Below are 27650 nucleotides of genomic sequence, written 5' to 3'. Positions count from 1 at the left end.
GAGCCAGGCCAGCAGAAACAGCCTCAGGGACGTTGGTTTAGGGTGATCCTGCGCTTTTGGGTCCCCAATACTCAAATCAACCTGCCCGCAGTCACAGCACCGGCCCCAAAGCTTTATTGGCGGCAGGAGAGCAGGAGGGTCGTGGTCCCCTACGACAGGAGGGCGCTTTTCAGGAGCATTTTCTTGTCAGGCGTAAGCTTTTTCGGAAAGCAGATGTCGAAGTAGATGAGGAGGTCACCCTTGCGCCGAGGGTCCCGGAGCAGCGGCATCCCCTCCCCCGGCACCACTTTGCAGTACTTGGGGCTGCAAAGCCAGGGAGGGGGCTGAGAGGAGCCGCAGGAGGATCCCGACGCGGAGGTGCGGCACCGAGCCCCACGCACACGTCCGAGCAGGTTTCCTGGGGCAAGTTTGCTCCTCCTGCACCAAGCGGTGGCCTGCCCTCGCCCTTCCAGCACCGTGGCCCCCAGGCTCCTCACCCCCCAGCCTGGGCCATCCAAGCCCTCACCTCACCCGCGTTTTCCACCCCACCCCCACCAAGCCGCCTCCCTGCCTCTGCCACCAGCAACGCAGCCCCAGACCAGAAGAGCGGCCCACTGGGGGCCGAGGAGGAACGCTGAGGATCCTCTAAGCTCTTCACCTCCTTGGGTGCCAAGCTCTACAGAAAAGCCCCCTGTGCCCCCCTGGCCATTTGCCCCATGGCACCTACTCCACGATGTCGTTGATGGGGACGTTCAGCAGCCGCCCATCCAGCGTCCTCACATCCACCGAGCAGCCGACCAGCGCCTGCGAGGCAGGGAGGGGAGCGGGACCCGCCGCTGTGTTCGCAGCCCCAGAGGCAAAGGTCGAGCAGGGCTGGCTCCATCCCCGCGCCTGGCACTTTACCTTTCCCAGGGGGATGGTGGCAACATAAGCCAGGTTGTCGTCGGTTCTCTTAAACCTGGGGTGGGGTTTCTCTCGGACAACAAAGGTGATGTCAGCCGGAATGACGTTTGGGCCCTAAAAGTGAGGAGATGGGGGGGGGGGGGGGGGGGGCAGGGAAATGATACCTGGAAATGGTTTGATGTAAAACAAATTATTTTATACAGGGAAAGACAACACAAATGCCTGCCCCTTTGTGGCTGCTTTCAGCTGTCTATGAAAAAGTGAAAGGTATTTTCTTCCTTTAAGGAAAAAAGGAGGCTCTGATAAAAGACTCCTGCTCAGCCAAGGGAAATGAGACAGGGTTTTGCGAAGGCAGTGCCAGGCAGAAACCCACTTCTTTCAATTATTTTTTTATCCTAAGGAAAATCCAGGCAGGAAGCACACCGTACAGTGCTTCTGAGCACAGCAACACTGAACCGCTCCATTAGCCATGCTGCCAACTGCCCACAGCAGTGGGAAACCTGCTAAGAGCATCCAGCCGGCCGCCAGGAAACCTGGCCCAGAACTTCACGCCACAGTCATTACCTGGTCTCCTTCCTTCTCAAAGGTGACCCTGGTGCCCTGCTTCCACCCCGGCTGCACCTCGATCGTTAGGATCTTATCCCTGATTGTGCTTGTTTGACCATCTTCATTCATCACCTGCGGGGGATAAGTGGGTTAGAAGAGCTGGACCCTATCTGCAGAGGTGGGTCTGTGACTGGGTGGGAGCTCTGCTCCGCCGTCAGAGCAGCCAGCACCAGGGACGGGTTCCATCCATGGTGGCGCTGAGCCCCCAGGCTGGACCACAGCCCTGCAGTGCTGGACACCGCTCCACAGATGGAACAGACACCGCTGCGCTGAACACTTTGGGCTGGAAGGGACCTTCAAGACCAGCCAGTCCCACCCGCGGCCAGGGGCAGGGCCCCCTCCCCCCAGCCCAGGCTGCTCCCAGCCCCCTCCAGCCTGGCCTTGAGCCCTGCCAGGGATGGGGCACCCACAGCTGCTCTGGGCAGCCTGGGCCAGCGCCTCGCCGCCCTCACGGGGAAGGGTTTCTTCCTCATGTCCAACCTAAATCTCCCCTCTCTCAGCTTCAAGCCATTCCCCCCTGTCCCACCACTCCCTGCCCTTGCCCAAAGCCCCTCCCCAGCTTTCCTGTCGGCCCCTCCAGGCACTGGGAGCTGCTCTAAGGTCTCCCCGCAGCCTTCTCCTCCCCAGGCTGCACAGCCCCAGCTCTCCCAGCCTGTCCCCACAGCAGAGGGGCTCCAGCCCTCTGACCAGCTCCGTGGCCTCCGACGGGCCCGCTCCGACAGGTCCGTGTCCTTCTGATGCTGAGGACCCCCGATCTGGACGCAGCGCTGTGGGGGGTCTCAGCAGAGGGGCAGAGCCCCCTCCCCCGCCCTGCCGGCCACGCTGCTGGGGATGCAGCCCAGGGCACGGGCGGCTTTCTGGGCTGCGAGCGCACATTGCCGGGTCATGTCCAGCTTTTCATCCCCCAGCACCCCCAAGCCCTTCTCCGCAGGGCTGTCATCCCTGCAAGGCACAACCCAGGTGATTTGTGACACAAAGGTGTCCAGTGAGGGTTATGACTGCTCTGCTCACCCAGCTGTGTGCAAGTGAGCAGAGAAGAGGGAGAGGACAACTCATACTCCATGGCAAATTGGCTGTGGGTACAAACAGGATCAGACCGAGTAGGAGAAAAGTCAGGGGCTGGAACCAGGAGACAGGGACAGTGAGGGGGAGATACAGGTCACCAAAAGCACAAACGAGACGCAGACAGGTGTGGAAATTAAACGGTGGGAGCCCAGAAAATGCTGTGCTCCTTCTCCACACCTCCTCTGAAATCAGCCCTGCCTTCCCACCAGCTTTCACAGCACCTCCCGTGCTGAATTCCCTTTGCCATGCCAGGAGAGGAGGGTACTGGCTGCCCGGTCGAGCGTGGCCCCCCTTCACCCCCACTGCCCCTACCCTGCGGGAGAGCTTAATCTTCTTGGTGCAGCCATAGAACAGGTCTTCAAGGGAGAGGTAAAGATCCCGCACAATCGGGGGGTCTTGCTTCATCGCTCCTCGTCCTCGCAGCCCTCCAAAGGGCAGGATCAACTCCGAGCCATCCTCAGCAAAGAACTCTGCATGAGTGAGCAGAGAGGCAGGGGGTCACCTTACTTGGATCAGAGGTCGGGGCCCCCCCCGGGGTCTCCTTATCACAGAAGCCGAGCACCCCAAACATGCCACCCAGAAGCAGAAGCTTCCCATCTGCTTCTGCCTGGCACCACCTTCCCCCTTCAGCTGAAGTGTTTTTCTCCAGGAAGGTTTTTAATCTTGCCCACAGGTTTACAAGTTTCACCAATCTGACCCCACCTTTTGATGGGAGTCCTCCTAGAAAAGGGTCACAACAGGAGCTGGGGAGAGCTGACAGCCTGAACATGCGTCCCCAGGCCTCTTGCCCCGTGCAAGACTGGGGCAAGTCAGGCTCTAACCTCCAAGCACCAAAGGGACCTGAGAGCAGCTGGGCAGGGAAATATCCCCATAAAGCTTAAAGCTCAGAGCTGGCAGTGGCCACGGCCTCACAGCAGCCACAGACAGGGCCTGGCCCCCCTGCACGGAGCTCCCCTACTTACCCGCAAAGGGGTTGTCTCCACCAAAGAACTCCTGGAAGACTTTGTCAGGGTTGTTGTGAAACACATAGCCGACGGTCCAGGGGTTGTCGCTGCCGAACTCCAAGGGGATGCCGCCTTTGAGCCCCTCTTCTCCAAACTTGTCGTAGATGCCTTTTGTCATGGCTTAGGGAACAAGGAGGAGTTGGGAATGGCCACACTCTCCCATGCTGGGTGCTGGGGGAGAGCCCCAGCCTGAGATCCAGGTTTTGCTTGGATGAAGGCTGGAAAGGGGGGCTCCCCATCACCTCACAGACAGCAGTAGGTGGGATGGAAGCAAGCGCATATGCCAGCTCTCAGCCTGCCTGTGACTCAGAGAGCTGCTGCCACCTCCCTGGGTGTGCCAGCAGCCAGGGATTCAGACCTCCGCACACCTCTGGCCATACCAGAGATGCCGCTTCACCCCCTGTCCAGCCCCTAAAACTCTGTGGAAGAGAACAGTCTCCCCACTTACGGTTGCTGAGCACATCGTAGGCCTCTGCCAGCTCCCTGAACCTCCGCGCTGCCCAGGGCTCCTTGCATTTTAAAGGGTGGCTCTTCAGGGCCAGCTTCCGATAGCTATGAAGAGGACAGGGGGGAGAGCCCAGCCTCACAGCCAGCCCCGGGGTGCCAGCACACCCTCAGCCTAGGCCGCTCCCTCCCAGGTGCTCCCAGGCCCCTCAGGCCCCTTTCCCTCCCCCGCGCCCCCCCCGCCATGCCCCTTCGCCCCCCCCCTTCAGGCCCCGGGGCGGGGAGCGGGGGGGGGAGGCGAAGGGCAGCCACGCACCGGGCCTCCCGCCACCCCCCCCCGCCCCCCGCGCCATGCCGGGGTCCCTCACGCCGCCTTGATGTCGGCGGCCGCGGCGCCGCGGCCCAGCCCCAGCACGGCGTAGTAGTCCTGCCCCATGGCGGCCCGCGCGCCGTTGCTATGGCCACCGCGCGCCGCTTCCGGCCGCCGCGCGGGGCCCCATGGGAACTGTAGTCCCCCGCACGCTTCCGCACTCCGGCCCCGCCACGGCCTCCGGGTTTTTTTTGGTTGTTTGTTGTTTTGTTTTTTTTTTTCTTCCCCTTAAAAATACGTTTTCCTGGAAATTTTCCTCCCCGCACGGGTGTTACCAAATAAGCTGCTTCATTTCAGTCTATTCCGTGATACAGTCACACCTCGTCTCCATTTATTTTTACTTCCCCCTACTCCAGAGACCACATTCTTTCAGCGGCCGGGGGGGGTGGGGTGGGTGGGGGTGGAATTGTCACCACGCAAGATCTTCTCCAATGCCTCGGAGCTGATCGCCTTGAATTTGGACAGCAAAGCTGTGCAGGTGGTCCCTTACCACATCCTTCTCCCCGCTGCCCCTGTGAGCGGCAAGTCCCAGTCGCTGCCCGGCCACCACACACACACACCTCAAACGCAGGGAAAAGAAGCTCGGGGGAGTTATCTGGACGAATCTCCTCACTGTTTGGCCAATCCAAACACTTAAAGGTCAGAAAGTTGGTATCTCCTCACTATTCCATCTCTGCAGCATGTGTAAATTTGCTTCTCCCAAGAAGCAACCTGGAAAAGAACGGGACAAAAAAAAAAAAAAAAAAAATAGTATTTAAGGAGAGCATTTCCCAAGTGACAGTTCAAAGTAAAATCCTCAGAGACCAGCTTTCCCTTTGGACTTTTACACAGGGAAGAGGTGGCGAGCATCTTGTGAAACAGCATTAGCAGGTTTTAAAGGACAGTTCAAGGTTTCCCCAGGAGCACAGGAGCAGCAAGCGCTCACGCAAGGGTTCTTCTCTTAGATCTGGAACGGGAAAAATTACTTTTCACATGTTTTTCATGTTCTGCTCGTGCCAATGGGTTGTGCAGGTCCAATCTCAGCTTCCAGGTGAGGCTGAGTGTTAGCCTTGAGGGTGTGCATTGGCCAGGAGCGGAAGAACTGGACTGTGGAGTTGGAGCAGATTAAAACCAAGAGCGAATTCCCGCCTGCACTACCAGACTGAGTGCCCAGGGAACTGCTCCTGATCCTCACCAGCCAGTTCAGCCGGCTGCCTGGAAACGCCACTGCAAGACCCACTTTCCGGTCTTGAGTCACCAGGGGACAAGAGAAGACAGGCAGCACTGTGCAGTCAGCTGCTGCTTTTACCTTTATGATCTGCCCAGCACAATTAATTCACAGTTTTTACAGAAGCACAGCTCTGCCAGAGCTACTCCACTGCTCTAGTTTTGCACCTGCATGATGGAGACAAGAGCCAGCGTACACCACAGAGGACTTGTTTATGAAACTCAAGATTATTCAGCTAAGAAAAAAACCTTAAACTTAAAAGTCAACTGTGTGAAGGAACCTGTTGTGCTGGCTGCCAAATCCTGAGATAAAGGCAGCTGCCTGCTACCTGGCACCACCTTTCCCTACACCCTTTACATGTTATCCTTTTATATATTGCTCTTGGGCAGCACACCATGCTCCTTACCTTGTACACAGGGTCGCAGTCAGCTTCTGTGAGATCAATGACATAATCGAGGTCTTGCTGAACGATAAAGCAGGTTCCGTCACCTACACGAGCAGAACAGATACCAAGCAAGGAAGGAACATCAGCCAATTAGTGCAATAAGCCATGCTCTTAATTACAGGCACTAGCAAGTCCACCAGAAACACCTGATGACAGGGCATGAAGCCCTCAGGAAGATGGAAACGTGCTGTGAGGATGGGAAAAGGCCCTGACAGTTGAGATGCACCTCAGAGGCCCCATTTCAGAGGCACACGGGGGAGGTGAGGGCTGGAAATCACAAGGCAAAAAGCAGCCATGTAATATATAGCTCCTACCACAGCACCTTTCTGCCACGGGTACTGTGTGGCCCTCTCTTATAAGTCACCCAGAGCTTGCATGCAGGAGGGCATTACCCAAAAAGCATAAAACTCCTCGATTCAACTATACAATTTCTACTGGCACAACACAGTGCTTGAGTTACCTTGGCTGGCAATAAATCCATCTCGGTAAGTGAGCAATGAAAGCACCGGTGCTCCTGACCTATGGATGACCTGGATTGGAGTGCTAGAAAAAGAAGAAACAAGGGATGAGTATTATGGTCTATAGAGAAGAGCCTGTTCCAATGTGTGAAAGAAGAAAGTGAGCTTGCAGTTAGAAGATACGCGAGGCAAACACAGAGGACACGGGGACTCGATCAGTGGTTAGCAAAGAGTCTCTGTCCTCTAGCAGCAGACAGAAGTCAGCACTGGTTTTCCTGCAGATGTTACCAAAGCATCAAAGTGGAAGTAAGGAGTTAGCTAGCAGGTGAACACCAATAAAACCTCCTTGCTGGATTACAGACACAGATTATCTTCATCAAGACACAGTCAAAAAAAAGCTTGGTGCTCGTCCAGCACCGAAAGACTCTCCACCCTTTGGTGCCAACCCCTCCAGCCCCCACCCAGAAGCACCAGCTGGATGCCTCCCTGCTCAGAGCTCACCTTTGACACTAATAAAAACAACTTAGAGCAGCTCCTGCCCTCAGCGACAGCGCAGTTCCAGTCCTATGTGGCAATGAGGATCAGGGTAAATGTTAGGATCCTTCAAAGACACTTATGTCCCACTGGTAAAAGGAAGCGGCCGTGCTTTTAGCAGGAGGAATACTGCTGTCAATGTACATATACATGTAGATAATCACACAGATACTCATATATAGCATAATGTGCACTATATATAAATTTAAAAAGCAATAATTTGCAAGGTAAGGCTATGCCAAGAGCACGCCTATTCACAGATCAAGACTGGAAAGCTTTTCAGTAACTAGGAAATCTGCACCAAGCCTACAGTCTTTTAGGAGGCACTTTCCGGAAAACATCCCATCAGATCACCAACCTGAGCAAAGGTATCCTCCCCAGCACTCCCCAAGAGAAAGAAATGGCTGCAAGAAGCTCTTGGTGTCCATGGCTTGGGCCGTGTCCACCCTTTAGAAGGGACATTGCCTGCCAGCACCCTCAATCTGGCTCTCTTTCCCCGCCAAAAAAAAAAAAAAAAAAAAATTTATTCTTTAAATACTGGCAGCCCCAGGCACGCACTCACTTGGTGTTTCTCACATCCAGCTGATATATGTTCCCATCCTGAGTGCCTGCTAGGATATAGGTACTTGAGAGGAATGTGCAGCAGTTGAATGCATCAGATCCGATGAAGAGGAACACCTGAGAATACAGGAACAAACCCAAGTATCAGACACTCACAAATGAGGATGCAGGACACCCAGGAGAAGGAAGCAATAATTCATTTAGGAAGTCAGTGCAGTCATTTTCATGAGTCACGGCACAAACTGGCAAACCCAGAGTAGGTTATTAACCCCTCAGCTCTGCTCCAAGAGGAGCAGGAGAACAGCGCTCCAGGATCAGTTCTGCCAAGTCAGCAGAGACAGCGCAATCAGTGAATGCTCCTGGGTCCCCTTTGGAGAAAGGCTGCGTCAATGACAAGTGAACCCATGCTGAGCTCAAACTAATCTTCAGACACCCATGGAGCAGCGAGACCAGATTTGCACGGCAGGTTGGCAAAGACCACTCCTTCCCGCTAGAGTTGCAGTCGTCATTACAGAGGCTGCAGGTTTTTCCCAGGTGAGCCTCTGGCATCTCACTGACCAGCCTCGGGGTGAGCTTATCTGTTCCACCCTAATTTTACTCTTTGCCAACACCACAAGCAGTTCTATCTGCAACATCATCGGAAGCTCCTGTCCTACTGCCCAGGGCAGTCCTGATAGTAGCCTGAGATCTACCAACTCCATTTCCCTTCGCTAAGAGGAGGGAGATGGACTGGTGACCACCTGAGATACCCTTCACACACCACTTAAGACACCCGGCAGAATAAAAACTTTAAACCCTGGCTGGATGAGACAGCCTGCAGTTCCTGCTTTCACGATGACATCTACTGGCCACTGTTTAAATACTGTTTCCCCCACACCCGGGTTAAATTGTAACCAATTCTTACTCCTCAAACCCCCACATAAAAATCTGGCCAGTAGGAAGGAGAGACAGCATCCCTGTACTGTACCGGGTTTTAGTCTCTCCTCCAGGAATACATACAGGAGAGAACACCGCAGTATAACACCAAAGGCAGACGAGCCCTGCCCTGCCTCCAGCCTGGCTGCCCCCTTCTGTGCCACATGCTGAACCTCACCATGGATCAGAGCTGGGATAACACTAACCAGTTTTTCCTGCCTAGTTACCTAGATAGGTAAACTATTCGGGTTTAACCCAGCTCGATTCCTCATGCCAGTGCTCTGCACAGCCACGTGAACAGCTGCTTACAAGCTGAAGAGCTGCTGCAGTGACAAAAGAAATGATACAAAGGGACTGGGAGCCCTGGAGCTGATTTTGGAGCAACATCTCTGAGCACTCTCCCAGGCAGGTACTCCTGATAGTCTCAGACTCCTTACCGGCTGCCTGCTCTGCAGTCCCACTCCTTGAAGCTTCTTGTCCTCTCGAGCCAGTAGCAGGATTTTCCCTTCCGTCCCAATCTCACGTTCACCTGACAAAAGGACAGCAGTTAATTCCAGCAGTGGCTACGCAACAAAGCTTGATGGTACCAAAACCAGTTTGGATCACCCCTGCCGAACCTACAGCAACGTTCCTCCACCTGTCCGAGACACCAGCAAGGCAGGCCAGTAACCAAGGAGATGACAGTCTTCATCACTCAAACGGCTAGATAACACTTAATTCCTCCTCAGGACTGGAGTGCTCCATTCTGGTGACTCTAGCTCCCTTCCTTAGGTGGTACAAGGGCACAAGCAGTATGCCACACACCTGGGATTACTGGTGACAAACCTAAGCAGTTCGGGACAGGGGAAAGAAGATGACTTTTAAGAGAAATATCCTTACTAGGAGCTTTTTCAGGCGTGCCCAGGTTCAGCGAGTTGTCAGCAGTGCCCACGGCAATGCCATTGACAGGAGAGCCACAGTCAGCGATGACACCCAGACAGGCGGATTTTCCACAGTCCCAGAGACAGGCAGTGCCGTCTCTAGAGCAGGAAAGGACATTTCTCCCCCGATCCACAATGGCAGTGTCCAAAATACCTGCATCAAAGCAAAGGCTGAGTTCAGACAGACAGCATGGAAGGCAGATAGACAAAGCATCACATTTCCCAAGGCAAACTCAACTACATGCCCCAAGCCACTGTCCCCAGAGTGCCACCAGTCACGCAACGTGGGGTAGGAAGCCACAGAATCTAGAAAGAGGTAGTATGTGGAAGGCAGCAGCTCCCAGCAACACCATACAGAGTAGAGCCACCACCTGGCACAAAGGCAAGCTATTGCCAATAAAACAATGGGCTACGCCTTGTCTCAGACTGAGCTGATACCACAGCTGCTGCAGAGTTTTACCTCCACAATTAACCTCTAACTTGGGCAGAAAATAGCCCGGCCCAATGCTCTTAAAATGCTACCGAGTCCAGCTCTGTATAATCCCAAAATTATAGGAGGGCAAGCAGCCACCATATTATCCAGCTACAGCAACATGAAAAGGGCAGTCTTTGCAGGTGCTAACACCCCTTACCTACTTTATTTTACTTCGGGCTGTCAAGTCTAGATCTGAAAAGCGACAGTGGTTTTTTGGAAGGTAACAGTCAGATGGTTAGAAGATTTAATTGACACTTTTCCTACAGAAGCAGTCATTAAACATGACAAGCTCAAATGACAGGACAAGCCAGGCAAACCAACTGCAGCAGCTTGGGCTGGAGTTGTAAGCAGTGAATAGTCAACTTCAGAGCCACTGGGAGCCGTTCGATCAAAGCTCTGTTACACTGCCTGCCATGTTTTGTTCACGGGACATTGGAGGCAAAGCACTTTGAATCCACACAAACAGATCACATGAGAACAAAGGTAGGTTCAGTGCAAGATGAGTTTTCGAGTTAATAAAGTTTTGCGCAGCCAGCCACGTGGCTTAACCTTTTCAACAAAGCCTAGGACCTTGTGAGACAGGGAAAACAAAGAGCCTGTACAGAGCAGTTACTTGCTCAGGGAGGAGATAATTTGGCACAGGGTTTGGGGCATCTGATGCCACATCCACAACTCACTTGGACTTGCTCACCATCACCCAAGCCGTTCAAGTTGGCATCCCTTAGGAAGCAACCACCTGCTGTGACAAGACAGTATCACTGGCCACTGTGCTCTGGGCCATGTGTAAACAGGAGTAAAATGGGAGCCTGCTCAAGTGTTACGTATAAACACACATTGCTTCTGAACGAAGGGTCCTGGAAACCGAATCTCCTTTCAGGAGATTAACAGAGGCTCCGTCCAGAAACTTGCTTTGATCGCAGCTCTCAGGAGCCTTTCTGGGTAGCACATTTTCCATTCCTCACAGTTCTTCTCCAGGACTAAGACACTGTCAACTGGAGGAGTTTGTAGCATAGAGCCTGAATGCAAGGAACCACACTGAACTCACCACATAAAGGTGGCCAGTGCATCCTCTATGCGAGGACACAAGGAGGGTGAAGAATTTACTCTCATCTTCAGCAAGCAAGACCAGCTGGACATCTGCCCTTGGTAGAAGGGTGAACAAGCTTATGCCAGCCCTTCTTAACAAATAATCACTTAAGTATCCTCGCAGCTGCTCTTGTTCTGCTTTACTGACTTTCAACAGCATGTGTCCTCGAGGCAGGTAACTGCCTGTCTGAGTTTTGCAAGTCCATAATAAACTGCTACATGCTTTTTCTGGGCAAGACAGAAGAGAAAAAAAAAAAAAAAAGGGGACTCTGAACGTGAGCATGGTGATCTGGGTGCAAGCAGAAGGCATTCCCAGTGCAGGCAGCAAGGCTACCAAATGCAGGTCAGAGCTCTGGAAAGCTGAGGCTGCCCTGGAGAAGCAGAATGCCCTCTGCCTCCATCTCTGGCACTCACAACAGGCTAATGGACTGCATCCTCCCTCTTTTTACCTTAATTACAAGGAAAACACAGGCTAGCGAGCGAAATTGCATCTGCTCAATACAACAACTACTAATCTTTTTATTCAAGTTCTGGGAGCTTGAAAAACATACTTTGGACATCTAATACAAATGCACAGCACAGTGCAGCAGGCTGGTGACCAAACGTTAGCCCTTGGGTGCAAGGCAATTATACGCACAGCGGATCAAGCATTTTAAAGGCTAAATACTTCGTACCTCCTTTGTGACCTTTAAATGTTACTACACAGCTGGCATCTTCTGCTGACCAGATCTTTAGCTGCGCATCCATTCCCCCACTCAGAACAACAAGGCCCGATGGGAAAAACCTGCAGCAACTCACATCATACACATGGCCTTCCAATAGTCTCTGGAAAAACAAAGAACTGCTTGTGATTTCCATTCTTAGCACCCTTGCATCCAGCAATTTTTGAACTATACCACTGGAAAACTCCACATTCCCATGTGGGCAGAGGATTAAGCTCAAATCCTCTGGGTTTGCGTTCCTGGAATGGACTTGTCTGAATTCAAGGCAGTCAAAGGGGTAGCAGGTACACTTTGGGCCTCCTTCTACCATTTGAGTAGCTAATTACATAGCAAAGGGCTCTGCATTTGTTTCTAATTACAGGTTAAATGTCTTCATCCTTCGCCAAACAAGCAGCTGACTGTCAAGCTCCACAAGAAACACCTTAACTAGGAAGACAGCTAGCCATCACATGGTTAATCCATCACAGGCAGGGGTCTCTTCTCCACACCTCTTCCCTACTGCAGAAAAAAAATCAGTGCTTGTACCACACAGGTGCTGCCACTTACCTTCTGCACTCCAGCTGTCATTCCTAAGTACCCATTCCGATTTTCACCCTGGGACTTCTCTCTGGATGGCTGAGCACCATTTCCCTTGGGAAAAGTCATGCTTCCCAACAGGTTTGAGTTAAAACCTCTGAGATGTCAATGTTTAATTAGCTTTTCATTCAAAAGCCAGATTCTTGCCCACCCTAGACCACAGTCTGTAGACAACCTGACCAAAGTCATGGCCAAATGATTTCAGTAGTGTCACAGACAACACACATCATCAGAGCTAAATGCTCTTACTCTTATTTCTCCATTTGCAGCCTGCCAGATTTTCATGGTCCCATCTGTGCTGGTAGACACGCCAAGCCCTCCACCACTGGAAATATCAAGACAGGTAATCTGCAGGAGAGTAAAAACACCAAGCATTAGCTTTTTATGGCCCTGTATATAGATATTTCGGCTCAAGAGCTTAACTCTGTATTGGGGGAGACCTGCTAAGTACATCACTCAGCACTATTATCTCCCTAAGACATACTGCTGAACTCATTTAAAATGCCCAAAAGACTTTCCATACTCCTAGCTAAACAGCTTTAGCCTGCTAATATCCTAATATTTAAGCAAGGACTTCACAGGCTTTCTTGCCTCACCCTCTCAATGTGTTTTGTGAGATAATAAGCCCTGAACATATCAAAAAAACAAGCAGATCCTGAACAGCTGAGGTTTTCTAGAGGACAAAGACAGCATAAAACAAAAATCTCCTCAATATATTTGTTTACACAGATTGCTGCATTCCTTCTTCAAGGGCAAGCTGCTGATCTGGGCTGACCCACAGCCAGGGCTCAGACAGTGGGTGACTGGAACCAGGCATGGGGCACCCCAGATTTCTTGTCACTTCCCGCAAATTTGACAAGAGAGAGTGTTGTTCTCTGCCTATGACTCTGCAGAGATCTGCAAGGCAAGGACAAAAAGAAATGCTGAGTCAGAAGCCTGCACAGACAGCAGTTTTATTTCAGATTTACCCCAGGTGAAGCAGAAATCTGGATTTTTCTAGCAACTCCTGTAAACAGAGAAGAAATGGAGCCAATCTCTTCCACACTAGCTCGAGGTAACTGGCCAGCTTGTGAGCACCATGACTCACAAGCCCACAAGACACTGTTTGAGACAGTTATGAAGCCAACGGCACAGCCTGAATTTTCTGAAACACCGACTCAAAACCAGTTCCTTATGAAGACAGGCTAACTCCTCACACAGTCTGTCACACTAAGGTATTAACAACTGCCTGCTTTGCATAAACACTGGGACAGCCGAATACTTTTGAATAAGGCAGATGTTGATCTCATATTCTTGCAAAAGGGTGGCCTTTTCTGTGATGCCAGACATTACTGCTGCCATTTGGGAAAGGCAGATGTATTTTAGTCATGCATGAAATAAGGTAACCGGTATTCTAGCCTTGCAAGAAAAGATTACATCTTCCAAGTGACAGACAGATTTCCAATATAGACTGCAGCAACACTGAACAGGCTCAAAAACCCCCACAATTATATAGGTTTTGTTAAAGCAAACGTTAACAGTAGTGTTGTAGCCTACAGAAAACATTAAAACTATCACAACTATGCAGTAGAACAACTGCCTTGCCTTGCAAGATTTGGATGCTGGAGTCACACTGTCATTACCTCCAAAAGATTCCTAATAATTGCATATGGGGAAGGGATGAGGCTGCTCATCTTCATCCCAGGCTTCAGATTAAATGCTTTTCTGAACAACTAGCTATTCTCAAACAGGACTGGGCTTTGTCAATCCTCTTGTACGTGCTCAGCCTTCGCTAGCAGCCAGCCTGAAGGGACAGCTGGATTTACTATCACAGGGAAACCCAAAGATACAAGTGAATTGAGAGATTTTGCCAAGAAAGATGACAGCTACAGGCCTGAGATTTAAGGACAATACCCTCAGGCAGACCAAGTACATAACAGATCAGCATCAATCTCCAGCTGTTAAGGAGGATGTCGCACAGCATCCTAATGCTGCATGTGCATCAGTCAGGGCTTGTGGGGACATGATATGCCATGTCTCAGTCACGAGTTCTATCCAAGCAAGAATCACGACAGAAATGCTCTCCTGAAAAACTCTGACAGCTCAAATCACAGCTAATTTTAACAGGGTGCAGGATCAATACTCAACCTCCACTTGAAAAAAAGCCTGGGAATTAAAACAGGAATTGGAAGATTTAGTAGGAGTAGAAGGTTCAGTCATTACAATGGCCATTAAGTGCATTTAGTTATGTATTGGTAATGTGAGAAATACATTGGTAACATGAGTGGCATTTTACGTAACAAACCAATCTGTGGTAATTTGCTCCCTAGTTAAAAAGAAAAATAAAAAGCCTGTGAAAGTCATTCTAGCAGAAACTAAAAGCCTCACTGACGTCTGACATATCTGAAAATTTTCAGGATATGCATGTGAACAGGCAAGGCCAAGCACGAGTGCTCAGAACAAGAGGCAGCAGGTAAAAAAGGATAACTGAAGCTTAGTCCACACCAGCTTTAAACTCATCTACATATTAATAGATATTGCTTCAGCTGCTTTCCAGAGGAGAGCTCTGCAGCGCAGCTGTGAGCCATCACACCCATTTGACAGCAGACTAAACAACGCATTTCCATTTTGCTGTGCTTTGAATGTTGATTCCATTTATCACACAAAAGGGCAGCTGGGGACCCTTCAGTAGCACAAAGCTCAGAGAAGTGATTCACCTCTGTCTCCAGAGCTGCCTCACTGCCAAGCCTGTCTCTCAGCAGAGTCCCACTTCCTCTTAAAACAGCTGTAGAGATGTGGAATTGCCTTTACGTCAAAATGGGCCTTGATTTATATTGCTTTTGAACTTTCATTAATAGAGACTGACTCTTCAGCATTTTCGGCTGGGTTTACTGCAACAATGTACTCAATAAATCATGAGACAAGTGTACTGAAACATCTCCAGAAGTCTTTAGGGGACTCCCTTTAAGGCAGCTGGCTGTACCTGCAGGCTACACACTCCCTAGTTTCTTGGATGGTTTCCACATGGGTTAAGCGCTCAGCAAAAGTGCAGACTACTTTCCAGCAAAGCCAAGTTATGTGCTTCTCTTCAGTAAAGAACTGAGACTTCAGGTCAGAGCCAGCCTTTCTGTATTGCTATTTAGCGAAAAGCTGTACTTGTTGCACCTTCAGATTGATGGGGGTGCAATAAGAAAGAAGATTACTCAGCAAAACTAGCAGGACTGCTTTTAAGTGAGTGAGAAGTTCACATAATTTATTAAGTTTTCCAAATACAAGCTGGGCCTTTTTGGCCTCTGAATTCCCATCAGGCCAAGATGAGTTTACATAACACTCAATTCCCAGCCCCGCAAACAGAAATTAATTTGGCAATTATCAGATAACTTCATTACACAGGAGCAAACAGCTGCTGCAAACTGGGTATAGATTTGAACCACAGACGAAGAGTTCAGTACCTGGAACCTATTATTTCTATTTTTTGTTTTTGACAGATTAATTCACACATCTTATTCCTTTCCAGGGAGATCTGTCATGGGCCTGAAGTGAGCAGAAATGAGATTACATGCAAGAAGACAGTCTAAAGAATTTTAGACATTATTATTGGGGTGTAAACAGTTATGATCAAGTTTCCCAAGCTTCTATGATCTGGTATGTTTTATTACCTAGTTCACACACGAAGAAAGTCACACTGTAGGCCACCACTCAGAACAAGCACGCAACAATCAGAGACATATTGTGAAACTTCACTGTCACTTCCCGTTATTTCCCAGTCACTTCACAAGGTTACTTACACTTTTCTGATGAATCCTACAAAAAGTTGTGTATGGGGCCAGGAACTTCGTGGACACATTTTCATGAGGACAAGAAATAAGGATGCTTTTCTAGGGGGTGAAAGAGAGGGGGAAAAGAATTAGAAGTGCTATTAGTCCTACTGAAACACAGAGGCTGCCACAGTAGATCTACGATCTGGACCTGGCTGTGGTCTCTCACAGCCTGAAAACAGATGGAAGGTGTGGTGCTGGGCTCAGCTCCTTGGGCTTCTTCAAGAAGACGACCCCGGGTGGCAAGAGCTGGCTGCTGTGGCCTGGCCAGCCATGCCACGCAGCTCCACCCTGACTATGGGATGCTACGGACCAGCTCCAGGGTGCTGCACAGGTGGGAAGCCCAGGAAAACTAGAAAGAACCATGCAGGGGAATGGGCGACAGCTTTAAGCTGCTATTTTGACTGTCGTAAGAGTATGGCCCCCTCACGCGTGGAAGGCGGTTACTGCCCCCGGCTCTGCCCCAGCCTTGGCACCTTGGTGACCTCCCCAACCACGAAGCCTTCAGAAGCAGCGATGTCAGGGACGCCCTCGGTGCTGAGCCCACGGCGGGTCAGGCTGCCATACAGGGTCGGCTTCCCTGCGAGGAGAGCAGACATCAGGTCGGCCAGCCCTCAGCCCCCGCAACCGCCTCAGTTCACCTTCCCCTCCCCCTCCCTCAGCCACAAAGCGCCCCCCAACCGCCCTCCTCAGCCGCCCTCTCCCCCACCCACCTCTACGGGGCTCCTCGAGGCCCTCAGCCGCCTCCCTCCGGGGCCTCCCCAGGCCCCGCACCACTCACCAGGGCTCCGGCAGCTCAGCCAGGCCTCACCCTCGTCCCGCCTGCAGAGGGAAAGCGCGGCAGTGAGTGCGCGGCAGGAGAAGGGAGCCGGGGCTCGGGGCAGGGAACCAGCAGGGCAGTACCCACCCCAGCGCCTGATTCCAGTCGCTCTGGATGCGCAGCGTCGCCGCCATCTTGCCGAGGCACCCACACTCCCTTCCGCCTCCTTCCTTCCCGACGGCCCCCGCGGGACGGAAGCGGAAGAAGAGGGAGAAAGCGCCCTCCAATGAGCGAGCGCTCCCGCCACCGCGCCCCGCCCCGGCAGTAACCGCCCCGGCACCATCCTTAAAGGGGCCGCTCTGCTCTGCTAGGCTGGTACGGGGGCGCTGGGGGAGTGCGTGGGGGAGGCGCTGAGTGCCTGTGGGAGGGGCGTGGAGGGTGCCAGGCGCTCACTAGGAGGGCGTGGGGAATTTTGGGCACCAGTGAGGCGGTGGGCAGCAGCTGGGGGGGATGCTGGGCACCCATGGGTGGGGGTGAGATGGGGGGGGCGGGTGTGGGTACCCGTGGGTGGGGATGGGCAGGTGTGGGTTAGGTATGGTGCTGGGCACCCGTGGGTGGGGTAGGGTGCACGGGGGAACCGCTGGGCACCCACGGGTGGGGGTAGGGTGCACGGGGGAAGTGCTCTGAGCACCCACGGAGGGGATGGACAGCTATGGGTAGGGGAGGGTGCTGGGCACCCATGGAGGCATGGGGGCTGAATAGGGGGTGCTGAGCTCCACCTGTGGGTGCATGGAGGTTGGTGGACCCCCCATAGGGCGTGGGAGGGGGGTGCCCCCCCGGAAAGGGTGCTGTGTCCCATGCAGGTCTCTTCAGGGGAAGGCACCCGCCACTGGCCACCCCCTGCAGCCCAGCGAGGCCATGGCGAGGCCGGGCCATGCCAGGAGCCACCAGCCGCTGGAGGAGGCCGAGGAGGCCGAGGACCCGGTGGACGCCATGATCTCACGGACAGGCTGCATGGCGCAGCACCGGGAGCTGCAGGAGTGCATGGCGGCGCGGCAGGACTGGCGACACTGCCAGCCCCAGGTCCGGGCTTTCGGTGACTGCATGGCCCGGCGGCAACGTGCCGAGGAGCTGCACCGGGCACCCAGCCTGCACCCAGCCCACCCGTCACCCACCGGGGAGTGACAGTCACCCGCTCCCAGCACCACAGGCCAGCCCACGCTCAGCACCCCAGGGGTGGCTGCATCATTTGACCCTTTTTTAATATTACTTTTTATTCAAGCGGGTGGGTGTGCCGGTAAATCTGTGTTCCGTTGTTGGGAAATTAAATCTGGTGGCATTCATCATCCTGGCCAGAGTGCTCGTCTCCATCCATTGCTGCTGGGGATAACTGGAAGCTCAGAGGGGTGAGATGGGGATTTCCAGCCCAAACTGGGAGGGTTCATGGCACCCAGGCTAGGTCAACAACCCTCCCATAGATTTCTACTCCGCGTCCTTCCCTGCGCTATCCAGAGGTTTCCCCCAGCAGTGATAACCCTGTCTCCCATGGGACAGGATTTTGGGAGGGATGTATCTCCTGGGAAGCCCCAGGAGCATTAGGGATGGGGGGGAAAAGGGAATCTTACAGAGTGGGATGCTCCTCTAAACACCACGTCCTAGCAAATAAGCTATGAAAAAGAAAACAAAATTGGGTTTTGTAGGCTGGGAAGACAAGGGCACCCTGGCTTTTGCCAAGGGGAAATTTCCAGGCTGTTTCCGAGGAAGCTGGGTTCTGGCCGAAAATCACCACTGGCACAGGACCACAAGTAACATCTGGGGTTGCAGCCCTCATTTAGGGAAGAGTGCTAATTAGTGAGGTATTTTTTGTTTTTTTAAAGGGCTGCTCCTTAGGAAGAAGGGGGGGAAAAAAACCCCAAACAAACCAGTTTTGGGGCAGGAAAAGAACCTCCTCTTGGCATCCATCAAACCAGGGCTCAGATTTGGTTGTAATGTACTTCCTAACAGGATGGCATGATCAGGAGTCACCTGGCTCCAGCCTAAATAAAACCAGCTGCCTCTCAGAATTCGAAAGAACAAGGATTGAATCAAACACCCAGGTGCTGCAACCCATTTGACCTGGCACCCATACGTGCACCCAAAAGCCATGTGGTTCCTGGGGACTCTGGGTTTTGTAGGGTGGCAATAAACATGGCAGTCCTAGGAAAAGCAGTTGGCACCATCCTGGGCAATTCCCCAAACTGCTTTTTGCTTCTGAGATTTGGCCTTTCAAGACACAAGTCATTTCTTCCTTTCCAAATGGCTGTTGTAAAAAGCAGACTGACCTCAGGGATTCAAGGGAAAGTTTATCCTTTATGGTTTGAAGGGGAAACTAGAACTTAAGGAGAAATTCTGCATACGCTGCCTGACACTGCTCTAATTCCTACCTCTTCCCTCTCAGGCTTTTTTTATGTTAAGCAGCAGTTGTTCAGCTGCTCAGGGACAATCAGCCCCAGCCCTCCCCCAGCTCTGAGGCTCCATTTGTGTTGGCAAAGCTCCGATTTCAGCAGCTCTAAGAGAACAATGCATTGCTCCAAGTCTTCAGCTGAAGAAAGGAGCAGGACAGTCACTTCCACATCAGTAGCATCTGGGAGAGCTGCCAGTACACCATTATTATTAACTTGCAGGGATTTCTGCAGATTGAAACTTGCAGAAATTCTCACACACCAAAAGCAAACAGGCAGGAAGAAAAAGAACTGAAGAAAAGTAACCCCACATTTCATTGCAGCACCCTTCACTAAGAGTACAAATCAGTCCAGATGAACACATGTATTTATCTTTATTCAGTGGAAATTTCTTCCAATTCACCAAGTTATCAGTAGTTATCAGCACTCATGAAGTTGCCTTCTGGAGGCTTGAGCAGCCATGGAGAAGCTTTGCCTTTCCAGGAGCAGCTCTCAGACGGTTGAGGTGCTCTTCCTCATCTCAGTTCATCTGTGCTAGCAGCTCTTCAAGTTCTGGTCGAGACTTTAATCGGCTCTTGAAGTCAGCTTCTGTGTGCTGTGAAGGGAGGAAAAAAACCCCACAAACAAGCAAATCAGAATCACCTCTTGAGTACTTCTTGAAATCAAAGGTGACAAACCCTTTCCCAAAGAGAATCACTTAAGAGTGGAAAAAGAAAAAAACTTGTATGTCCACTGAACCCAGAGAGCAGGAATCTGTGATGGAAAGTCACTGCAGGCTGGATCTCATGCGCAGCTCAACCTGGAGGCTGGTGGCAGAGCTGATCCTTTCTTACATCCAGCCTCCAACAGGCACAGCTTCTGGGGGTAAAGCGCAAAGGGCAGAATGCTTCTGGCAGCAAGTGAGCACGGCAGCCACGCACACACCTGGGCTGCTCTGAAATTCAGCCTTGCAGGCTCCTCCTCACCCGGCTAACTGCTTTGGGAAAAGTTAGCACTGGCATTGTGCTCAAGAAGTCAACTGGATGCCTCCAACTCTGCCACTGCCTATCACCATAGCATCTACTTTCTTAAGAGAGACCTGCCACTCTCTCCAGAATGTCGCTGGAGCATCCCCAAGCTTTAATCTCTCTTCTGCACTGCCAGTTGTATGAAGCCAGCTTGGGTCTCTCCTCTGGGCTTCACACGTCAGACTGCAATGACTTTGCAAATGGTACAATGTCACAATATCACAGCTCTCCCTCCAGAGACAAAGCCGTCAGCTAAGATTAAAAGAGAAGAAATGGCAGCCCTAAGGCAGAGATGGGACTGTGACCAAAGCAGAGAAGATTACTGGACTCAAGAGACCTTCTCCCATATTCCTTCTGGTTTTGCAGAGCTGGAGATCACTAAACATTCTTCAAAGGCCACTAAGAAGCCAACTGTGTTTTCATGTTTGAATTTAGTGTGCTGCCTTCTCTTGCCAGCCACAAAAAAAAAAAAAAAATATTTTAGTCCCTGAATAAACAGGGCTTCCTGGGACTGTTTTGTCTGAATGTAAAATGACAGAAGTTTAAGTATCTCCTTATGCCTGGTTCACCAGTGAGTGGAGTTCTGTCCTGAAGTCCTCAATGCCAAGAAAATTGTCGGGCCTTCCTGCAGAAAAAGCTGAACCTCTGCCAGAGCAAATTCCATCAAAACAGGGCACAGCATTTGGGTTTCCAGTCTCAGCTTTGCTACCAACTGCTCCATTAAGTTCCTGGTGATTGCCAGATATGAGGCGGCAAACCACTGTTGAAGGAAAGCGTTCCCTTTGAATTACAGGGAATCTGCAGCAGCAAAGGAAAGCAACTTGCACCTGCCAACTCCTGCAGATCTATAGGATTGGCTGGGAAGGCACCTTCTGCAGCACTAATTATAGGAGGCTAGATGGAAATTGAAACACTCATCAAGAATTAGAGTTAATGGTTTTTCACAGACCAAGTGAGGACCTGGTTCTGGGAGATCCTGGGTATCCATAAGCCCAAAGCAGACAGCAGCCTCAGGACCAGGTCTGTATTTTCGAAGCAAATTCATGTCGTGTGCCATACCTGCTTCCTAAATGCAAAGCCACTGGTAAAATTCAACATACCTCTTTCACTAACAGATGGACCCCTTCAGGCTGACTGCTCTGAATGATTTCCAAGAGTATCGGAGCAAACGTTGAACTCAACCCTCTGATCTAAAAGAAGAAATAAAAGTGCTGCAGGAGCCGAACACCACATACAAAATGGACTCGTAGTAACAGCACAGAAAGAGAGTACATTTCAGTATGAGCCTGTGGCACTCAACCACTTCATTAAGAGAAGCACTCTCTGCTTCATGCGCATACATACATGGGCTCTTGCATACAGCACAGCCCAAAGCTCTCATTTCTGCTCTTCTCCATGAACGCTGTGCTTCCCGTCCCTGCCTGCATGCAAAGAGACTTAGCCATACATGAAGATCTTAGTTTAGGTAAGACTAATACAAAGGCTTCCACCGCAAACCTACAAACCCCAACATTAAACACATGTCAACTCTCTCCAGTAGAAAAACTCTACCTTTCGGTTTAAAACATAATGCAGCAGAGGTTTAGCATATAGCAAGGGAACACGTTATAAAACAGGAAAAACTCACTTAGGAGAAATATTTATTTACCTCAACCAGTTTTACAATTTTGAAGCTGGCCTTAATACTAATATATTTTGAAGTTTCATCAAGTTTGTGCAATTGCTCATCCTTAAACATACCAAGTATTGTGCATAAAATAAATAATAAATCTTCTGGCTGAAACACATAATCTGTGAACCCCTCCTCTGCTTCTACTCTCCGAGTAACCTTTAGCAAGGCATCTCATTAGACTTCTTTGTGTTTCAATTTATGCACAAATTACACCTTTCATTTGTTCAAGGGACTTAATTCCAATTGTTAAGGGGTGTGGAGAGCTTGCGATGGGAGGTGCTGCACAAGAGCTGCAGCGCTATCAGCAAATGCCAGCTCGTACCTGGACAACCCTCTGATGGGTAGTGAGGACGGCATCCAGCTGCATTTTGGAACCTCGCTCTTCCAAGAACAGCACTTCATTGGTTTTGGTGGGCATCGCGTAGCTGCAGGAACCACAGGTCAGCGCTTACGACAGGGAGGATAGATTTGCACTACTTTACAGGAATGAATCCACCTCCAGCAGCAGAGAATGTGGAAAGAGATTAACTTTTTATGAGAAATTAATTATGCAAACAACGTATCTTGCAAATCAAGCACTGGCAGAAGGCGGGTGTTTTACTGGAAAGAGATAACGGAGAAGCCTGCAGTACAACTGCCAGCAAAAAAATGTTTCAGCTACAAACACCAGCCTGAGAAGAGAATTTTTAACTTTTTTTATAGTTGAAGGGGAGCTTTACAGCAACAGCTCTGACTTGCTTTGTAATCTGTTCATCAGGAACAAAGCTAAAAACCACTGCTGCAATGCACCACTCAGAAGATATTATTTTCACCTCTGAATTTAAGAGGACTACAATCAAGCACTGGATCAGATCCTGCTCTCTGGTTAGCATTACTTCAGAGACCTCAGCCTCCCCATCTCCATTTCTACAGCACCAATAACAACAGGCTACAGCTTACCGCCCACATTTTACCCTACAATTGCTGCTCATAAAGGGCAAACAGTTTCTTTCTGTACATACTGAGCTCTGCACACCAAGTCCAATCCCAGGGGGCACAAGTATGATACAAGGTAATAAAGCTGAAAGTGCTATCAACAGTCTCAGGCTGGGGGATTTCCCTGCGGATGCTCTCCAGCATGTCACTGCTGACACCATTATAATTTCTTAAGTGTCGCCAGGCATCCTTCTCAAAACAAACACCCATCAGTCACCAACATGTCACGATTTTTAGTGCCATTTGGTGCAAAAGACATCACGGAGAGACTACAAGCGACTGATTGATGGCCAGAGAATTTCAGATCCATGGCTGACAGTTCAGCAAAGTGCATGAACATAAAAAAACCCAAGAGTTTTAATTGGCATGATCAGGAACCAGTGTTTATACTCAGAGGTACAGTTAAAGACTGTGAGGATTCTCTGAATTTTTAAAGCGTTTTTATTCCTTACAGCAACACAGTGCTTTTCCCAGTGACTACAGCTCCTTGGGTGCACTACATACATACCAAGGAACTGTATCACGTTCCTCAGCTGCATTAAAACCAGCAAAGCTGCTCTCAGGGGTACACCTGCTTCAGAGATCTAGCGTGCAACTGAAGCACCCTCTGCTACTAAACTTAAGTAGCAGGTAGCTCTCCCATAATGTTTAGGGGTTCCCCAAGGTCATTCTAGTTTGTATAATCGGTATCGCTAGCTTACTGCACAATATATGCACAGAGCTTGGATGAAACAGTATAAAGAAAAAACAGCAGCCAAAGTCAGCAATACTTAAACCTACATTCCCGGGCTCAGCACCCACAGGCTTAAGCTTTTTTCTCAAAGGAATGAAAAGTAACAGCTATTTTTTCCTTGAGATCTGTTCAGTCAGCACCTGAAAAACTCCATCTCAGTCTTCTTATACAAATAAAGCATCCAAAACTGTACTGACACACAAAAAGAGAACACAAGGAAGACGACAGAAGATTTGGATTTACATGTGGGAATCTATCAGAGATCAGATTGTGCCCTTGTCTGCAAGTTATCATCATCTACAAGAGATGACAAACACAGAGCAGTGTTCCTCGTACCTTTCGTTCACTTGAATGGAGAGTCGGTTGCAGAGTTTATGTACATATTGAGCGAAATGCTCCACGAGACACATATCATAGGAAGTCATCTGAATGTTGACATCTCCATACTCATATTCAGTCCCAACACTTATCTCTTTCATCTGCACTCTGTCCTTTCTCCTCTTTGGAGCCTGCAGTTAAAAAAAAAGAAAAAAAGAAAAAAAGAAAAAATAGAAAGCATGTCTGTTTTGAACAAAGCTAGAAATATAAAACATTAACTCTTGCCCACACAGGAGACCACACTAGAGGTACTCTCTTCTGACAAAGGTTTACTGAACGATGTCAAACATACCACAGCCTGTCTATGCTCACTTTCCCTGACTACGAAACTGGGATAACATTATCTTAACAGATGTTGTCAAGTTGAGCAGTTCAGTTCTTGGATGGCAGCACCACAGAAGTCACACAGAAAATACGTGCACACCATGATTAATTCCTTCCAGAAGAAAAAAGGAGCAGAAAAACAAACTGCTTTTTATTTCAGTTCCTGCCTTCAAGCCAGCTGTCTAGATGAGTTATTGTTTCCTCCTTCCTCAAAAATTGTCATTTTTCCAAATTTCAGGGAATGTAAAAAGTTTAAATGCAAATAAGACCTGCTCACAATATTCTGCAGTGATTTGAAGTTGGGGTGTTAAATTCACCATTAGGAAGACATTCCTCCCTCCCAAAACTACTCTTTAACAAGAACATACCAGACAAAAGAAAGTATTTATGCAGTGTTGTGAGTGGGTAATTCATGTGACATAACACTCTTCACCAAGAGAAGTAGCAGTAAATGATTACATTATTCCTTTTTAATGATCGATCAGCCATGGAATTAGTAATACCAATGCTTAAAGCAGACTGTAAAAAGATGGGTCAGCTGAAAGCAAGAAGTAGGGGAGTTCCTATACATACCTCCTTTGGGAGCAGGTATTTAAACCTCCCAATGCCATGCGTAGGACGGGATCTGTAGTGTCTGTGGCAACTCACGAGTGCATCACCTCAAAATCAAAGCAGAGCAAACATGTTTCCAGCTGAACAGCCCTTCTCTTAGCAAACGTAAGTGGGTGCTTTGAGAGCCCCAAATCCACACTGAGGGCAAGAATTTGTCCTCAGTTCTTTGACAGAAGGCAAAGGCACGCTAACGCTGCAGCCAGTCTCTGCCCCATGCATGCAGCCTGTGCATCACAGAAAGACTGTTAAAGTTCACAGTTGGTTATGGCAAGCAGCAAATAAGGAAGGAAGAGATCAAGAGTGACTCATTTCCCAGGTGAATTTTCAGGCAAACAAAAAAAAAAAAAAAAAAGAAAAAAAAAAAAGACTCATCAGCACCAATGGATGGTGAGGACAGTGATGAAATGTTACATGTCTCCTCTTATGCGACAGCAGTGATGTTACTACGATGGATCTGAGCCCCCCTTAAATATTAAATTTAAGATTTTAAATCCAGTCCTGTTCAAACTCAATAACCCTTGTTTTAATAAACAAAGCTCAGAACAGCAAAGAGAAACTGAATACCAAGGATCTAAACCACTTGGTTACACTTTGCCGCCACATCAAAATCTAATTCTATTTTAAATGGTGACAGCAGACTCCACCAGCTCAATAAATGTTGAAGCGGGACCTCACAGGGCTGTAAGACAGTTCCTGGGCAGTAATACAGTCAATAGCATCTGGCTGGTTTCATTCTACAGCACAACACCAAGACTAGTACTAGCTACTTAGCCAAAACAGGGCAACAGAAGAAAAGGTTATTAAAAAGGTACGGAATTGGCAGAGCATCTGCTGAGGTTATGAACCAATCCAAAATTGGCTAAAAAAAAAAAAAAGAGACGCAAATGCTCAAATGTGTAACGCTTTCAGTAAATGAAGTTTTGCCTTGCATTACATTAATAAGAGGCCTTACCTGCAGCACACAGTTGGCTTTCTCTGGGTGTTGCTGCTCTGTAGGAAACAAAACAATCATTAAAAGCTCTGATTTCATCCACCTGCGGAAACACAACATAGCTGGCCAATCTCCTTGAACAAAAGCTCACACCCCAAGTCCCTCAGGCACAGATAGATCCCATTAGCAAAAAAGCTTTCTCTTCTTCACATCCTACAGCCCTTCCAGCTCCCAGACACCAGCTGAAAGTCTTCCCTCCGCAATTAAAAGGTTTTCCTTGGCAAAAAGAACTTTTTTTGTCACGTATGTTTTCTGACACTGTCACTAGAAGTGACCTAGTATTTTTCATGCTTTATACCGTGGTTTACTTACTGGGTTTGATTTCAGACCTCTCACCTGCTGAGCACAAACACCTGCTTTAGCAATACTCCCTTCTTCAAGCACAGCACCTGCAATAAGCCACCATGGTCAAAATGCAGAGTATGGCAGGTACTCAGGGAGTTTTCACTGACGCTTCCCAGAATATACCCAACTGAAGCAACACCTGAGACCCTGTGAACATACTAGTAACCCTCCCAACCTCTCCACAGCCTCCACCCACTATCACTCCCCAGAATACCACCACAACTCAGAAGAAAAGGATGAAGGAGAAGGAAGATGATGACTGTGGTAACTTTCTCATGCATCCCCTCGCTTTGCTTCAGGATCTGACAAGTTGGGGTAGGAGGCTCTCCTCTCTGCAGTTACGCATCATGTTCATCCCTCGCATGGTTCCACCGCCTTCAGGTTGCAAGAGTCATGTGAACAACCCTCGTGCTTGTTCCAGCTCCACATGAATGGAGGGAAACTCAGCTCATCCATCACCAAGGCAGCGCAAAGCAAAGCGCTTTGCTATCACCAGGACCTGGCAGGCAGGAGCTACATCATGCCAGCTGCGGGAAATAATTAGCGCCGTCCCCAAAGAGCGACCAGAGTGACAGGCAGGCGCAGGGATCCGAGGGTCCCCGAGGGCTGTGGCAAGGTGGGGGGGCTGTAATGGACCCTGTGTGGCTGGGGTGATCCCTGGGTGCCTGAGGAGGGGTAGGGAGGTGTCCCTGGGCCAGGTACACCACGGTAGGCGACCCAGAGCACTAACTCAGGGCCAGGGCCGTGTCCCCCCGAGACACAACTCCCCTCCCCCGCCCAGTCCCAGGGCCGGGCCCGGCCCACAGGTCCCCAGTCCCACAGCCAGGCCTGTTCCTCCTCCGGGGCCGGGCCTGTCCCCTCTTCCCCCGGTACCGGGCCCGGTGTCCCCCCACAGCCGGTCACGGACCGCCGGTACCTTCGGCAGCGCCGCGCTCATCCCCGCGCCTCAGATGGAGCCGCGTCCGCCGCTCCAAGCGTGCCCCACCGCGCCTCGACGCTCCCCCGCCCCGGCCGCCACAGCTCCCGCCCCACGTCCCGCCTACTGGGGGCTCCCGGGGAGGGTGACGTTATTTGAACAACTCCGCCGCTCCCGATGCCCGCCAGGCGCCGGCCTCCTGCGGAAGGAGGAGGCAGGCAGGCCGGTAATGGCGGACACCTTGTCCCCGCCGCGCCGCGCCGCGCCCCGCCCCCCCCCCCCCCCCCAGCGGGGACGAGCGGCGCAGCCAATCCTGCTAGCTGTGGCCCGCCCATCCGCCCGCTTCTCGCACGCTGATTGGTCTTTCGCCGCGTCCATCGAGTGACGGCACGGCGGCCATGTTGAGTGTGGCCTGCGCAGCCCCGCCTT

The 27650-nt window shown here is 50.5% G+C and overlaps 4 protein-coding genes across 10 annotated transcripts; 1 reads left to right on the top strand and 3 right to left on the bottom strand.

The window, feature by feature from the left end:
- Positions 1–44: 44 nt before the first annotated feature.
- DNAJB13 (DnaJ heat shock protein family (Hsp40) member B13) lies at positions 45–4762 on the bottom strand. 2 transcript variants are annotated; one of them, XM_055802728.1, is made up of 8 exons: positions 4370–4595; positions 4006–4109; positions 3516–3677; positions 2866–3023; positions 1447–1560; positions 883–996; positions 707–783; positions 45–303 (listed from the first exon to the last, which is right to left on the bottom strand). In XM_055802728.1, the coding sequence occupies exons 1-8, from the start codon at positions 4435–4437 to the stop codon at positions 150–152; spliced, it is 951 nt and encodes a 316-aa protein (XP_055658703.1). In that variant the 5' UTR covers positions 4438–4595; the 3' UTR covers positions 45–149. The 2 variants fall into 2 exon arrangements, with proteins under 2 accessions (XP_055658703.1, XP_027632675.1); XM_027776874.2 differs by lacking the exon at positions 4370–4595 and adding an exon at positions 4647–4762 and having other exon boundaries at positions 47–303.
- Positions 4673–17066, bottom strand: PAAF1 (proteasomal ATPase associated factor 1). Of its 4 annotated transcripts, none has more exons than XM_005230423.4 (12): positions 16975–17066; positions 16849–16889; positions 16544–16647; positions 16038–16127; positions 12520–12618; positions 11647–11797; positions 9371–9565; positions 8929–9020; positions 7578–7693; positions 6484–6566; positions 5985–6067; positions 4673–5082 (listed from the first exon to the last, which is right to left on the bottom strand). In XM_005230423.4, the coding sequence occupies exons 1-12, from the start codon at positions 17019–17021 to the stop codon at positions 5005–5007; spliced, it is 1179 nt and encodes a 392-aa protein (XP_005230480.1). In that variant the 5' UTR covers positions 17022–17066; the 3' UTR covers positions 4673–5004. The 4 variants fall into 4 exon arrangements, 3 of the variants coding, with proteins under 3 accessions (XP_005230480.1, XP_027632667.1, XP_027632669.1); XR_008746976.1 differs by lacking the exon at positions 4673–5082 and adding an exon at positions 6983–7045 and having other exon boundaries at positions 6018–6067; XM_027776866.2 differs by lacking the exon at positions 16544–16647 and having other exon boundaries at positions 16781–16889; positions 16975–17065.
- A 37-nt stretch (positions 17067–17103) lies between these two features.
- Positions 17104–18178, top strand: LOC101921992 (cytochrome c oxidase assembly factor 4 homolog, mitochondrial). Of its 3 annotated transcripts, none has more exons than XM_055802194.1 (2): positions 17104–17202; positions 17701–18178. In XM_055802194.1, the coding sequence occupies exon 2, from the start codon at positions 17746–17748 to the stop codon at positions 18010–18012; it is 267 nt and encodes an 88-aa protein (XP_055658169.1). In that variant the 5' UTR covers positions 17104–17202; positions 17701–17745; the 3' UTR covers positions 18013–18178. The 3 variants fall into 3 exon arrangements, with proteins under 3 accessions (XP_055658169.1, XP_055658168.1, XP_055658170.1); XM_055802193.1 differs by having other exon boundaries at positions 17691–18178; XM_055802195.1 differs by lacking the exon at positions 17104–17202 and adding an exon at positions 17255–17317 and having other exon boundaries at positions 17691–18178.
- Positions 18179–19623: 1445 nt separating this feature from the next.
- MRPL48 (mitochondrial ribosomal protein L48) lies at positions 19624–27482 on the bottom strand. The gene is made up of 8 exons (XM_055802690.1): positions 27222–27482; positions 26297–26349; positions 25922–25959; positions 24931–25016; positions 23992–24164; positions 22270–22372; positions 21376–21465; positions 19624–19863 (listed from the first exon to the last, which is right to left on the bottom strand). Exons 1-8 carry the CDS (start codon positions 27240–27242, stop codon positions 19789–19791), a joined length of 639 nt encoding a protein of 212 aa, XP_055658665.1. The 5' UTR covers positions 27243–27482; the 3' UTR covers positions 19624–19788.
- Between the last annotated feature and the right edge of the window lie 168 nt (positions 27483–27650).

Source organism: Falco peregrinus, chromosome 4, assembly GCF_023634155.1.
Source record: "Falco peregrinus isolate bFalPer1 chromosome 4, bFalPer1.pri, whole genome shotgun sequence".
NCBI lineage: Eukaryota > Metazoa > Chordata > Aves > Falconiformes > Falconidae > Falco > Falco peregrinus.
Note: the sequence above shows the minus strand (reverse complement) of the source record. Positions and strands in the feature narration are given on the sequence as shown.